This window comes from Ascidiella aspersa, chromosome 8 (assembly GCF_963924565.1).
Source record: "Ascidiella aspersa chromosome 8, kaAscAspe10.2, whole genome shotgun sequence".
In the NCBI taxonomy this organism is placed as follows: Eukaryota; Metazoa; Chordata; class Ascidiacea; order Phlebobranchia; family Ascidiidae; genus Ascidiella; species Ascidiella aspersa.
In genome coordinates, this window is record NC_139454.1 from 10,953,846 (window position 1) to 10,969,272 (window position 15,427).

Genomic DNA, 15,427 nt, shown 5'->3' on the forward strand with positions numbered 1-15,427 from the left:
GCACATCCTAACCCAGTGATTTCCAACCTGTGAGTCGCGACCCTATGTGGGGTCGTCTAAACCTATTCTGGGGTCGTCATCACCCACCAATTCATGCAGTTTAGTGGTTTCATTGTGCTCGGGGTTTAAACGATTAAAAAAAAGTTAAAGAAAATTTAAAAATCGTCTTTCGTGTGTTAACTTTAATTCCATGTGTTAATTTGCACTTCTCATTTCATTACACACGTGTAGCCACAATTCTCGGAAATTGTAGCCTACATGTCTTAAGTGTAATATTTAATCGCTTGTTTAATAAGATAAACAATTACTTATCAAAGTACAAACTCGAGTCGCATGTAAATTATGATATCATTTTATGTGTAATTTTGGGTCGGTTAATAAAAAGGTTGTAGACCACTGCCCTAACCAACGAAGCGATAAATAGATAAGAATATTTAATAGTTTGCTATTTATAGGTCTCCATTATTCTATCGTTGGGAGATTTTAGCGATTGTGATTGCCACTAATTATGCGAAAAATCAATGTTAAACAAAATTTGAAAATCCTAATTACGGATGTCCGTTAATATCGACTCGATACCCTATACTAAGTCCAGGGATACTTGTCCACTACTACGGTGATATGCATGTCACTCAGATATCTATTTATCTAGGCATTTGAAATATCGTCTGTGGGCCAAGACACCGATTTTTACCTTAAATGTAAATTTTGAAAAATATGTTATACTATCAAAGTAACTTAATTTCATGACGCTGAAAAAGAATTTGAAGGTTTTAATACCTTCTTTTTTGTTGTTTGTTAATAGTACCTAATGGCTATTCATACGGTATAGGGTCGGGTTACGGTAGTTTTTTAAAAAAAGTTTGGATATTGATGTCGGAATAAAATGTCAAGTATCGAACATCTCTAGTCTTAATTCGTCAACGGCTATATCTCCGCCGTGGACTGCTCATTCGAGCCATGAGCACCAATCACCGGAAAATGATGGGAATGTTAAGCATCGGTTTAAATGCTGAACTATGCAATCAGCTGTGTTGGCAAGGCGTCAAGGCTGTGTTGGCAAACCGATTAGACAGTGTAAAAACATGATTTTCGCAGCTTTAACATAATGGCGGGAATGGTGCTCGTCAGCAAATTTTAAACTTTGTAGATGCGATGCCAGTAATACCCAGCGTTGTAAACCATTGCTGTTCAACCTTTCTTAGATTGGTGAACCGTTAAAGTTGTTGTGACGAACCCATGCACCCTGTTGACCTCAAATGTAAACTGAGGTAAAACGCGAGATTAAAAATCATTATACATAGGCCTACAGCCGAAGTTTTACACACTGTCGGTGAGAGTTCGATTATGGCTGCGGCCTGCTTGTAAGTACTAATACTGTCAAAAAACAACATTCAATGTCAAATATTAATAGTTCATTAAAAGTTTGTAATGCACCCTTGACCCCTTGTTTACCTTTTCGTACTGGTGCACTCCATGCGTATTTTGCACTGCTGGAAACAAGTCATTTCAAAATAAATTAAACCCAGTCAAGTTATTTTAAAATTATATAAGTCGCGGGCAAGTCATTTACAAAAGTGTCATTTGCTTATAAATGACTTTAAATCCAAGTGTATTTATAGCAATTAATATGCGCCCACACAGCTAAAATTGCACTGTCAGTTAGTATTGCTGCCTTACAAAAATGTTATGTTATACACTTATACCAGTACAACGTGTTTTTCATTGCCACCGACTGAATACATAACTGTTAAAAACATTGTCTGGATTAGTAGGTTTTTGTGCCTGCAAGTAAAGTCCCAATCACATATTTATCCAAAATACTTCAAGTCGTTTAAACATAGAGACTTGAGTGCACGTAAGTACTGTCAGTGAGTTAAGTTATTACAACACTATACAAGAGTATTCCCAATCAAAATTATTACTATACAGTTTTATTATAATATAATATAGGGTTGTTTGTGGTGAAACTCGCTATTTTACGCCAACTTACGCCAGATCGTTGTGCCAAATATTTTGTTAAAAAGGCTTATCTTAAAACAGACAACATTAAAAATTGCATAACATAAAAAAAAATGCCCAGAAGTTGGGACCCCGGGAAATCGCTTGTGCACACCTAACCTACACACGCTAATATATATGACTCTGTACCTTTGATATACTGCGTTAGTAACATATGTTTTGAGGATTCAAGACATATTATACCACTGCAGAAGTCAAAATGTAGGCCAAAATAATGTCCACTGTAAGGGTTTTTCTGTAACAGCACAAAAGTAAAGTGACACAAGTAATATTTAATAAAATAAAAAATCACGGTTGTCGTGATTGAAAAAAGCGAAACATACAATAAAGGCGAAACGCTGATCCCATGTTACCCCTTTAAGTAAGTTATTGGCGAAAAAGGTGGGACTACAGAAGCTCTAAGCAAAGTATATACGTAAACGTTTAAAGTGGCGAATGTAACACATCCAAACGCTTACTTCTTCTACCACAGTAATCCACATTTGCGCCTTAGCAATGCAGGGTACGAACATGTTAAAGGGTGAATATAAAAGTCTGGTTTTAAAAAAAGACGCATTTTGTTTAAGGTAACATGTTCGTAAAGTGCAAATCTACGCAAACTTATATCACAAAAGCACGCAACGACAAAGGCGTAACGAAAAACACAACAAAGCAATGACCAGGACAAGGACATGTTTTTGCTGCGCAGTTCACAGTCTAAATTTCAGAAATGGGTTACCGTAAAAGTCACGCTTGTTCAGAGTGTCCAATAGATGGACACGATGCTTCAGTGCGGACTCAATTCCTTGCATAACTGTTTAGCTTTCTTGATGTGCAGCCAGTGGCGGCCGTGCGATGCCTCGTTTTAGCGGCATTGGAATACGCGACCTTACCATTTGTAAGTTACCATTGCTCCCATACACTAATGTTCACTGCACTTGACTCATCTATGAAAGTGAAATGTTTTCCTTTTGTGTTTGTTGGAGGTATATATCTTTACAGCTTTGAATTCCGTAGAAATACTTAGTTGAAGCTTTTGTTTAAGTAATATATGTAAGTTTTGGTTCAAGAATCCTAAAAAGAGTTGATACAATTTTTCCAAAGTTATTAGTGCCATGAAATCAAACACTATGAAAATCAGACTTTGCAAAAGAAGTAACCTATATATATAACTTATCGTACTACATATAGTGCCCTATACTGACAGTACTATGAAAAAATCGTACTCAAATAAAAATCGTACTCAAATATTGGATTTGAATAACATGCTGGTTCTGCAAAATAAATGAAAAATCTTTGACATAGAAAAGAGTTATTAATTTCTCCCTTAAATTTCAAGTACGAACCAGCATAAAACTTATTTAGCTGGGACACAGCCGTGATGAGATTACTTCTAAAATGTGTGCAGTTGTCAACCGTAAACATAAATTTAGGTGTGATTTCTAAAAGCTTGGAAACAAAAAATTTAAACGACAAAATTGCATCCGAATTTTTCGTTTACTCAAATCACACGGTCTAATTTTTTTGGTATTGTAAAGGAAACCAATTATTAAAATATATTTTGGTGTTTTCTTTTTTCAAATGTTATATTTGTGGTATAACACTTGGGTTTATACATTCTTGTCTTCCTTGTCATTAGCAACAGCTCTTCACAGCTAAATTTACACTATATAGACAAGTATACAGAGTTCTGTTCGTCTCGAAAACAGTCGAGAAGAGTTGACGTTTTTTATTCTGCATTGATCAGTGGCAGTTTACAGCAGCGCAAGTTTATAAACTTTCCGTCAAATTTTCTTCATTTAAGGTCGCATCCTCAGTTGGACAAAGTTCACAATCTAGGCACTTTTCTTCTTCTTTCGTCGTTACCTCATCAGTTGGAATTTTGCTAAGAGGCGGAACTCCAAACCGGAAAAATTTTTGAACTTTTTTTGGAAGAAGCTTGTTGTCAAACAATGGCAAGAAAAGCTTGGGATCAGACTTGGCAGGATCGTTTGGGCCTAGAATGGAAAACACGTTGGACTCATATCTAAACAATCAAGGCAGTAAGTTAAACTTGCTTAGTCGCAGCATTTTAGTGAGATTATTTGATACACTGCCTTTTGCAACAATTATAAGTAATTGTAGTTAGACAACAAAATAAAACATTTATTGTGATTTGGTAAACAGCAAACTTTTTATCAGTCGGTAGAACCAAACAAAGGGCATTTATACAATAATTTGGCCGAATTAGCAATTTTTAAAGTTTTTAAGTTCTCACAGCGCAACATATCATGATGAGCACATCAACTTAAAACCGAAATAATTTCCTTAAAACGGCAGAAGACAAACTTGAAAAGAAAATAGGATAAAAAACGTTTGCATTACATAATAAAAAATAGTAAAATATATAGTTTAGAGGACATGGTCCCTCCTTAAAAAACCTCCACCCAGTGGCGTAGCCAGCCGAAAATTTTTTTGGGGGGCCAAAAAGTTGAACTTTTTTGTTTAGCTTTTGTCATTGTATGAACTGCCGTATCTAACAAAAATAAATATGCTAGCAAGCCGTTTTGATCGGCAACTGACTGAGTTTTAACGCAATACTCAAAATCCGTTCAAAGAGCAAAAACAAAAATACTAAAAATAGTAAAACTACGTTATTATGTTTAGCAAACGTAAAACTATATCGCTTGTGACGCAACAATTGAAGGCGTGACATGCCTGTAATCGACTGATGTAGTACTGCACATAAATGCTTCAAAACAAATTATTAAGAGTAAAATATTTATAAATTTGGGGGGGCATGACCCCTGTAGCCCCCCTGGCTACGCCTATGTTTCCACACCCGGGTCCGCCCCTGCTAATCATCCCAATATTTTTTAATACAAGTGTATCAATAGGATCCTTATAGAAATGGTGCTTCAATTTATTGATTACCGCAAACTGAATGTTTAAAATACGTGTTTCTCCTCGCCCTTACACACAAATGACGACAATGGCTGCAAATAGGAGCAAATATTCTTTAGTCTTTCCTGTTTTGGTCAAAGTGAGTCATTAATAAGTTCTAGTCATTTAAAATAGTAGAAATCGTTCTATTTAAATAAGAGACTGATAATGCCTTATTTGTGGCGAAATGTATTTTTGTTTTAAATGACTAGAACTTATAACTGACTGTTGACCTTTTTGACTAGAATTAATGACTAAATTTAACAAAGGCAGGAAAGTCTAAAAAATTTAGAATATTGTGTTAATTACCGTATACAGTTTACCTGAAATGAAGGAGACGACCATGGCAACGCTTATAGTTACAATTAAGGACATTAGCACGTAGTAGAGAGGAGAAATGGCAAAGAGGCCACTGACTTCACTACTTGTAGTTTCGCTGCCAAAGTAAAACGAACACGAGTTAATACAAACTGTATTAAAAAAGGAAAGACATAGCATTAGTGCTAATCAAACATTGCCGGCGTTCTAGAATTGTCCTTTATGGCAGTTCTTTTCCACCGGGTGTATTGTACACCCCAGTTTATACCAGAATTGTTAAAAGGTGTACCAGTATTGTAAAAGGGTGTACCACATTTGTGGGGTGTACTGTGGTGTACAAGATATCGCATTGAAATTAATTCTATGATCAGGTATGATTACAAATAAGCAGGTTAATTACCAGACTGACTGGAGTGCACAATACATGGCACTACATGTATTTAAACGTACGTAGCTTCTCAGATACTGTAATCTATTTGTGTAATCATAACCAAATATTTCACTTGATAATCGTTATTGTAAGGTAGGCCTGCCATGCCAAAATTGGTCCGGCCTTATAACTGAAAATAAATTTCCAACTATTAAAAAACATTTTCTTATAGTAGCACGATAACCAGAATTGCCGTTTATACCTTTCCGTGGTATAAGACACCGTGCTTGCGCTGATAAGTGTGCTGCTGTATTCCCATGTTGTTGCGTTTGGTAGATAGGCTACATCGCATTGATCTGTTGTGGTGGGAAGGAAGGAATAGCGGTCCTTGGGTTTTCCATATATCAAGGCAGTCAATCCCACCCACAGCGTGAACGTTGTGCCCACCAATTGGCCGACCATAGCACCCTTTGATAAAGAATATAACGAAATTGTCAGTGTTTTAAACCTTAAACCAATGACTTTACAAAACTGCTGTTTATATAATCACAGGTTTTCAATATTGCTTTTACTCGGATCATTTGGACTTTTCTTCCAAGTGTTTCACCAACTGAGTTCTGAGAACATGCGCAATGCGCATGTTTCTCTGGGTAATTCACGCCAAGTGTTCGAAATCAACCCTTGGTTTAGCGCTTAATGCTTTTTTAAAACAAACAATATATTTTTTATAAAGGCTAAAGACTCTTTTTGCATTTAAGCTTCTAACAACTGTATTTACAGCCACGTCAATAAGAGGTATGAGCAAGCTTAAAGGTTACAGAGGAACCGTCAAAACCTCGGTGTAAAATATCCGGTAAAAATAGCGCTTTGAAGCTTGATATTAAATACTTTTGTCGTTTGATAACTTTGACGCTTTTCTTGCCACCAAAGGCTTTCAACAGTATAACTTTGATAAATTAAAAAAAAAAATGAGTAGCCTTAATACGTGTTTCTGTTGATGTTTTGCAGTCGACTAAGCTACATCATGTAGCTATAGGGATTGTGTTTCCAGCTTATTAATCGTTGTTTACGGTACGCATTTCCAATTAGAGTTAGACAATAGATTTCGACCTTACCATAGTGTTACACCAAGGAAGGAATAAGCCCAGGGTAAATACACCGAACAAGGGACCCCCTACGGATCCGAAGATAATGAAACTCAGCTGTAATATTGTCGAATTTATGTATTCGATACAAAGAGCCCAAGCCATCACTAGAACTCCGCAGAATAGCACTGAAAGGAACACAAATGGTTATAAGGCAATTGAGTTTTGAAAGTCAAAGTTCCTTCGTGGATTGTTTTATCCCATAAAGATTAGAACTGCTCGTCTTAGGTATTGACAAACAGTTGTATTCGTTTTTTTAATTACTTCTAAACATGTGCGCTCTTTTAATAAACTCTCATTCTGAATTTTCTTAACCCTCTCCCATCCCAAAAAGTAGTTCTCTTACCAAGTCCCTTGCTGATTGATAGTCTTGTCAACTCTGACATTTTTGGTCGCCAAGGAATAATGAAATCCTGCAGAACAAGCGCTCCCGAAGCGTTGATTCCAGACGATACGGTGCTTCGCCGTACAAAAAACGAAATGTAAAAATATTGCTGATTATTGCTGATTGCGTGGTTTTATGGGGCTAACGAGACACAAAGCTCTGTTGTGCTTACAGTGAATACATTTAAAAACTACGTTTTGTAAGGATCGCGAATTTATGTAAATCATAAACTGGTTATATAATGTCCAAATACCATGATTTTTATGGATTGCCATTTGTTTTGTTAAAGTACAGTCGGGTACTAATGTATGAACAGCAAAAATCACTAAGCAGGCCTACTTCTATTTCTACTATTATTTTTCTGGCTTTTTTCACAATATCTACCCAAACCCAATATTGATAACTCGTGCGATCACCTCCTTCAGAAGTTGTTTTAACGTGATTTAGCATTGATTGGACATAAGTTTTGTATTAATTTCAAACTGCAAGGTATCTGTTTCAAACTTGAAAACGGCCTCTTTGAGCTTATTATGTGTTCTACAATAATAAACAAACAAAATGTTTTCGCCGCTTAAGTCAATTAATTTGCATATGTGCTTAAACACGTGTGCTTTGTATAACTATGCAACAAACATCGAAATACAATCATACTTAAATCTTAAAATGAAAGTAAAGGAAACAGTAAGGTGCCATTTCAACCCATTGTGTCAATATTTGACAATAAGTTGTACATGGTTGTTTTTATAAGCCAAAAAGCTTTCTTCTATGTAATCATTGAACGAAAGCTGCTAGCCCATTTCTTTGATATCTGATAAGTTAAAGGCAATCGGCAAGACATAGTGTTTTCCTTCAAACTGTTTTAACTTTGTCAACTAATTTATTTCTTCTCACCTTAAAGTTGCGCTGAATGCGGCTGACACAAAAAGTCCGGCCATCCCTGGCATGTTGTGGAAAACCCGGACTGCCATATAAGGCATCAACTGGTCGGCTTTAGTTATTTTTCCCGCCTTGAGCGGGTCGCAGCCCTCGAAGTAAGCGAACATCACACAGCCACATATCGACGCCATAAGCAAGAACAAGCAGGACGGGACCATAGATACCAAGGATGCTCTGCCGTTAAGTTGGAAAAAAAGTAAAGCTATAGTTGAATCTAACATAATTTTGTTGTATTTTTGGCCAAGAATGGAAACATAGTTGCTTTGTAGCGCTGATTTGTTGACCCAATTTGCCTTTTCAATATGCATATGTACCGAATTGTTGAAACATCCAATTCTATTTACCAGCCATGAACGGTGCTTTGTTCATCCAAAAATATAGGTAAAAACAGGTAAAAAAAGTTTAGCCAGATTGTCTTGGCTAAAATTACCGTGGACACGCAACGTCTTCTCTCACTATATAGCTTTTACTGTTAATAAACTAGGACAGGTTGGTCTAAACTTCTAAAGTATCCATAGCCCTGCGGTCACACCAAATCTTACTCCGACAAAAAATAGCATCGAGACCCTAATTCCGAGTCCGACTCTAGCCAAATTTTCCAACTACCTCGAGTGCCGTGTCTGGCTCAGACTGTACAGCCATGTTTTCCACCCTTCCCCGTAACCATGAACTTGTGGAAATGCAGCAAGTTACGAACTTGCTTCAGTATACAAGAGCACGTCACGTTAAACTTGATACTCAGAAAATCTTAGGAGTCTTACTAAATGAAGTAGACTTACATTCTTGCATGTTTTGCTGATTTACACGTCAAGTAACGTTGGCTGATGGCCTGGTTTGATCCCAACGATGCCCAGGCTATTCCTCGACCAATCAAAATGGACCCTAACGTATATGGGTAGGTGGGGTCCATAGAGAAGCTATGCATAAACGAAAACAATTAAATGTTAAATTTACTGTACTTCGGACAAGCAACAAAATATGATAAATATTTCATTCGGTATAAGATAAAAACTAAACAACATATTGTCAGAAAGCGTTTTTTAGTTTCTTTTATATAATCACCTGTTGTTGTCTGTCAGAACTTAATGAGTGATTGACTAACTAAATGATCAAGCGGCCTACAATAAACTATACCCAAAATCCAAAATATTAGACCTCCTATTATTGTTTATCAGTTATGCGTTTCACTTACTTCATTGCTGTGTTTCTGTTGCCTCTTTCAAGAGCAGCCACTACGTTCCCAAAACCACCGACTTCAATCAAGCCCTTCACCACGACAGCCAACACACCGACGAACATTATAAAAGCTTGCACCGTGTCTGTCCATATCACGGCCTTCATGCCGCCCTGAAAGAGATAGAATTAGGAAAAAGTCAAAATAAATTAATCAGGCATCACTTTGATCGCGTACAATTCTAAGCAATATATTGCATAGTGAACATTAAAAACAAACCAATAGCAAGTTTCAACATTAAATATTATAATTAATATATTAACGTTAATAACCAAATTTTTCTTAAAAGCATTCAATTAAAGCAGTTAAATTTAAGTCGTAATTTGCTTAAATCTTTTAAGCCTATAAGTCAGGTCTTTTGCTCACTTTAATTAAGTCAAGCTTTTTTTTTACTTGGTACACTTGAGTCACGTTAAGGCATTTAAAAACAGCGACTAATTAAGTGTACTTAAATGAAGCCTGAATCACTGGGAGGTATATGCAGAATAAACCTTTTGCGAAACCTTAATCAACGCTTACCAAGGCCGTGTAAACTGTGCAGAGCACAGAAGTAAGGACGATGTTGAGTTTTAAACTCAAGGGAGTCACCGCGTTTAAGGCGAGGGCGGGAAGATAAGTTGCCATTCCCAAGTAAAACACCTGTTCATAAAAATATATCCGTAAACTTTCGTTGTTTAAGCTGAAACAACTCAACACAACGACTTCCATGTTATAGCGATAATAAAAATCAGATTCGTACGGTAACATAAAAGTCATTTTATTGCAGTTACGCCATTGAATTATAACACCTCAGTTTATATTGCTAGCGTATAATTGTGTAGGCTACAACAAATATGTTGATACATATGTCTGATACCAATATATTAAGCATTAGTATAATGTTGTAAACAACGGCAGCGCTTTCCACCTGCAGGTGTTATATGGCGCTTGAATTAGTTTGAGTTCTTGGTATCGTTTTCCCAATTTACAAATATTTGTTTTTACGATCACAGCGATAAATAAGAGCCCTTAATTGCACGAGACAATAGTAACACTTACCAGTCGAACGGTCACCGTCACATAATTTATTTTCTTTATTGTTTCTGATGACATATAACTTTAGGCAGAAAAATAATACCTTTAAGAATGTAGTTTGTTAATATTTTAGAGAACGTTCGCGCTAAACCTTTATAAAGTTTCGTCGAGCACTTTTGCTAGTTATAAAACACTGTTACAAAATAGTTGAAACATAGCACTCACGATTTTAATATTGACGATGACCGATTCCACAGCACGAACTTTTCGGCAAAATCGGATTTCCAGAAACTAAAAAGTACAATGATTGTTAGATAAGGGATCTCGGCAAGATTTTTATCTCGGCAAATTTTAGGGAATTAAAGACAGTTTCTTTATCGAACCGACAATGATATTACTCCGTTGAATAGTATCATTCACTAAAAAATATTTATTTAACCCTTATTTACCATCTCGGTTGGTTGACCCTTACAAAAAAATAATTACCCCTTGGGTAAACCATTTCCCAGTTTGAGAACACAGGTTTAAAGAATTCACACAAAACGGTGACTAATCAATTCTTTCTCTGACAATCAAGAATACTGTTGGGCTTTTGGCTTTTTTTGAGGTATACAACCAACGTAGTCAGTTCGATGTATGGTAAGAGGTTCAATTCTCAAACAGTTTATTGGGCAACACTTATTTTGTGAATGCAGATATGCTGGCTACTAGCTTCACAACTTGAAAATTAAAAACTTAAATCCTAATAAATTTATTTCGCGCCATTAATAATTTGTACAGAACGGACATAACATCTTCACCATTCTCCAATCTTTACTTATTAATCTTAATAAATCTTTGCGCTCGTGATTTCACCTGAGCCCGACTATCTTGAACCTTAGAAACACACATGTGTGATACGTCCGGAGTGATTTTATTACAGCCAAAAAATAAGTAGTAATTATGACAATCAAGATCACTAATTAATGGCGAGTGTTTGTTTAAAATAATATTATATAACAATAATAACGCCACTATATATCTATAGAAAACTTACAACCCTTTTATTGCCTCAAAGTGCTTCGCATACATTTTTCAAAATGATTTATCGGTATACAGTAACGAATGATATATTGGTTCAAGAGTGTAAATGTTTGCTTTAAATCTCACGAAAATTAAAAATGTTGCACTCTTAAAAAAACAAAAACCAGCTTACCTCGTAAATTGAAGAAAGGCCAAGCCTGTGTATCAACGGTACGTAGTAAACGCACAAAATGGCGTTGCCAATAACTCCGGCAACGCAGTACCATAATGTTGCCGTCCCATAACCGTACGCTTCAGTTGGAAAACCAATCACAGTGAGGGCTGATACAAATGAAACGGATATGGAAAGACCGACTGGAATCTGATTAAAAAGTAAACGCAGGTTATTTGCATATTTCAAACTGCTTTTAAAAATGTGTTCACTTTTTGTCAAAATGTTTTGAATGCGGGCACCATGTAGTGCCTCTTCTTCTATCTGTTTTCCTCTTGCTCTTTGTCCTTTAACTCAACTCTTCTCCACTAACTCACCAACTTTTCTACCAGTTCTGACTCCAACTATATCCCTTAAACTTTTCCTCCTATACTCTTTCTCCAAGTCTCCTTTAAACTCTTTCCCCTACTCTTCCCCCAACTCTAACTCAACTCTAAAATGTTCGCACTTATTAAAGCCTTTTTATAATGTTCGCACATTCTCAAAAAAAATCCGCACTTAATTTGGTGATTCATGTAGTAGATCAAAGATATCCCAGCAAGCTTTTTTTTTCGAGTTATTAACAACCGGTTAAGATTATGTAGCCTATATAAAAAAAGGAATACCGGTAGCCTAAATAAAACCTCGAACAGAAGCAGTATTTTATAACGTACCTCTAAGTTATATCTTAGCAACATCATACCTAACGTATGCCTGGCTCTGCCGACAAATATAGTCTTATAGATCCACCGCATATGGCCAGCAGAGCTACCCGTGTACAGTTGATACATTTAGTGTAATTGGAACCTAAATATCCAATATAAACAAACATGGAACAACATTAAGCTTTTTAACCAACCTCACTGAATTAACACTACTTGCTGAAAAACAGTTTTTACAAGATTATCAGTATTGTGGTGATTAAAAATCAAACAATTTACTGGCGACATTGCTCGATTTCCAAAGTAATAATTCTCCGTTGTTTTCTTCATTCGATCGGTGATTGCATAATAGAATCCCACGAATAGAGAAATGCACAACAATCCTGTAGCGGAATACCAAAAGTTGTAACTACTAATAAATAACGTAAAGCGAAAGGTATTTTTTTACAAATTGCAAACTGTAGCACAAACGTCGAACGTCTTAAAGATTTTGAAACAAAGCATAACAGCCCACGTAAAACTTATGTTCAAAGCAACTTATGTTCAAAGCTGTTCAAAGCTACCAAATGGACAAAATTCAATGATAGACTACTAATTTGGTAACTTCTTTAAAGTATACAAAAATGTATTTTAAGTGAACTTTGCTCACCGATGAAAACCACCAAATCGACTGTTCCGAAATATGTCGGTTCCGACATTTTGCTTTGAAAAAATATGTTTACTGTAAATCAATCTTCATTGCTGTATATCATTGAGAGGGGTCGCTGACGCAAATAAGGTTTTATTTAAAAGCGGAGGCGTCTTATGTACGAAGGCAAAGACCGAACTCGGTTCTTCGGTTGTGTTAGACAGGTTTATTGGAAGAGCTGCGGTAAGCAATATATTGCGGACAGCTTTTTAAAGGCAATGGTACGCCAGAAAAATTATATTGCAATATATGTTTTGGTTTCAAACATGTTTTGTTTCATACAAGTGTTTTTTTTTATATACGGTACGGTATGTATTGACAAGTCTTTGAGTACCGTAGTATAACGCCCTACAACATTTTGCATTTAATGATCTACTGAGATGCATACACATATGTGCACATAGCCTACTAACCAACACAGCGATAAATAGATAAAATGGTTTAATATTTTGCTATAATAAGACTCCATTCTTCTATCGTTCGGAGATTTTAGTGATTGTAATTTCCACCAATATGCCCAAAATCAATGTTAAACAATATTTGAAGATTTTAATTACGGGTGTCCGTTCATATCGACTCGATACCCAATACTAAGCGGGATACTTGTCCAATACTACAGTGATATGCATGCCACTCTGATATCTATTTATCTAAGCATTTGAAATGTCGTCTGTGGGCCAAGACACCGATTTTCACCTTAAATGTAAATTTTAAAAAATATGTTATACCATCAAAGACTTAATTTTAATTAATTCATGACTTAATTTCATGACGCTGAAAAAGAATTTGAAGGTTTTAATACTTTATTTTTTGTTGTTTGTTAATAGTACCTAATGGCTATTCATACGGTATAGGGTCGGGTTACGGTAGTTTTCCTAAAACGATTGGATATTGATAACGGAATAAAATGTCAAGTATCGAACATATCTAGTCTTAATTCGTCAACGGCTATATCTCCGCCGTGGACTGCTCATTCGAGCCTTGAGCACCAATCACCCGAAAATGATGGGAGTGTTAAGCAGAATGCTGGATTATGCAATCAGCTGTGTTGGCAAGGCGTCAAAGGCTGTGTTGGCAAACCGATAAGACAGTGTAAAAACATGATTTCCGTGACTTTAACATAATGGCGGGAATGGTGCTCGTCAGCAAATTTCACAACTTGTAGATGCGATGCCATTAATACCCAGCGTTGTAAATCATTGCTGTTCAACCTTTCTTAGATTGGTGAACCGTTAAAGTTGGTGTGACAAACCCATGCACCCTGTTTACCTCAAATGTAAACTGAGGTAAAACGCGAGATTAAAAATCATTATACATAGGCCTACTGCCGAAGTTTTACACATTGTCGGTGAGAGTTCGATTATGGCTGCAGCCTGCTTTTAAATACTAATACTGTCAAAGCACAACATTCAATGTCAAATATTAATAGTTCATTAAAAGTTTGTAACGCACCCTTGTGTACCTTTTCGTACTGGTGCATCCCGTGCATATTTTGCACTGCTGGAAATAAGTCGTTTCAAAATAAATTAGGCCTAGTCAAGTTATTTTAAAATTATATAAGTCGCGGGCAAGTCATTTACAAAAGTGTCATTTGCTTATAAATCACTTTAAATCCAAGTGTAGTTATAGCAATTAATATGCGCCCACACAGCTAAAATTGTGCTGTCAGTTAGTATTGCTGCCTTACAAAAATGTTATGTTACACACTTTTACCAGTACAACGTGTTTTTCATTACCACCGACTGAATACATAACTGTGAAAAACATTGTCTGGATTAGTAGGTTTTTGTGCCTACAAGTAAAGTCCCAATCACATATTTATCCAAAATACTTCAAGTCGTTTAAACATAGAGACTTGCGTGCACGTAAGTACTGTCAGTGAGTTAAGTTATTACAACACTATACAAGAGTATTCCCAATCAAAATGATTACTATACAGTTTTATTGTAATATAATATAGGGTTGTTTGTGGCGAAACTCGCTAATTTACGCCAACTTACGCCAGATCGTTGTGCCAAATATTTTGTTAAAAAGGCTTATCTTAAAACAGACAACATTAAAAATTGCATAACATAAAAAAAATGCCCAGAAGTTGTGACCCCGGGAAATCGCTTGTGCACACCTAACCTACACACGCTAATATATATGACTCTGTACCTTTGATATACTGCGTTAGTAACATATGTTTTGAGGATTCAAGACATATTATACCACTGCAGAAGTCAAAATGTAGGCCAAAATAATATCCACTGTAAGGGTTTTTCTGTAACAGCACAAAAGTAAAGTGGCACAAGTAATATTTAATAAAATAAAAAATCACGGTTGTCGCGATTGAAAAAAGCGAAACATACAATAAAGGCGAAACGCTGATCCCATGTTACCCCTTTAAGTAAGTTATTGGCGAAAAAGGTGGGACTACAGAAGCTCTAAGCAAAGTATATACGTAAACGTTTAAAGTGGCGAATGTAACACATCCAAACGCTTACTTCTTCTACCACAGTAATCCACATTTGCGCCTTAGCAATGCAGGGTACGAACA

At 36.0% G+C, this 15,427-nt stretch overlaps 1 protein-coding gene across 1 annotated transcript; it reads right to left on the bottom strand.

The window, feature by feature from the left end:
• Window positions 1-3,771: 3,771 nt before the first annotated feature.
• On the bottom strand, window positions 3,772-12,898 carry LOC146136074 (sodium/iodide cotransporter-like). The gene is made up of 13 exons (XM_083396153.1): window positions 12,850-12,898; window positions 12,480-12,583; window positions 11,521-11,709; window positions 10,551-10,616; window positions 9,831-9,950; window positions 9,270-9,424; window positions 8,857-8,994; window positions 8,033-8,251; window positions 7,103-7,215; window positions 6,727-6,884; window positions 5,874-6,079; window positions 5,247-5,359; window positions 3,772-3,998 (listed from the first exon to the last, which is right to left on the bottom strand). The coding sequence occupies exons 1-13, from the start codon at window positions 12,896-12,898 to the stop codon at window positions 3,772-3,774; spliced, it is 1,857 nt and encodes a 618-aa protein (XP_083252279.1).
• Window positions 12,899-15,427: the final 2,529 nt, after the last annotated feature.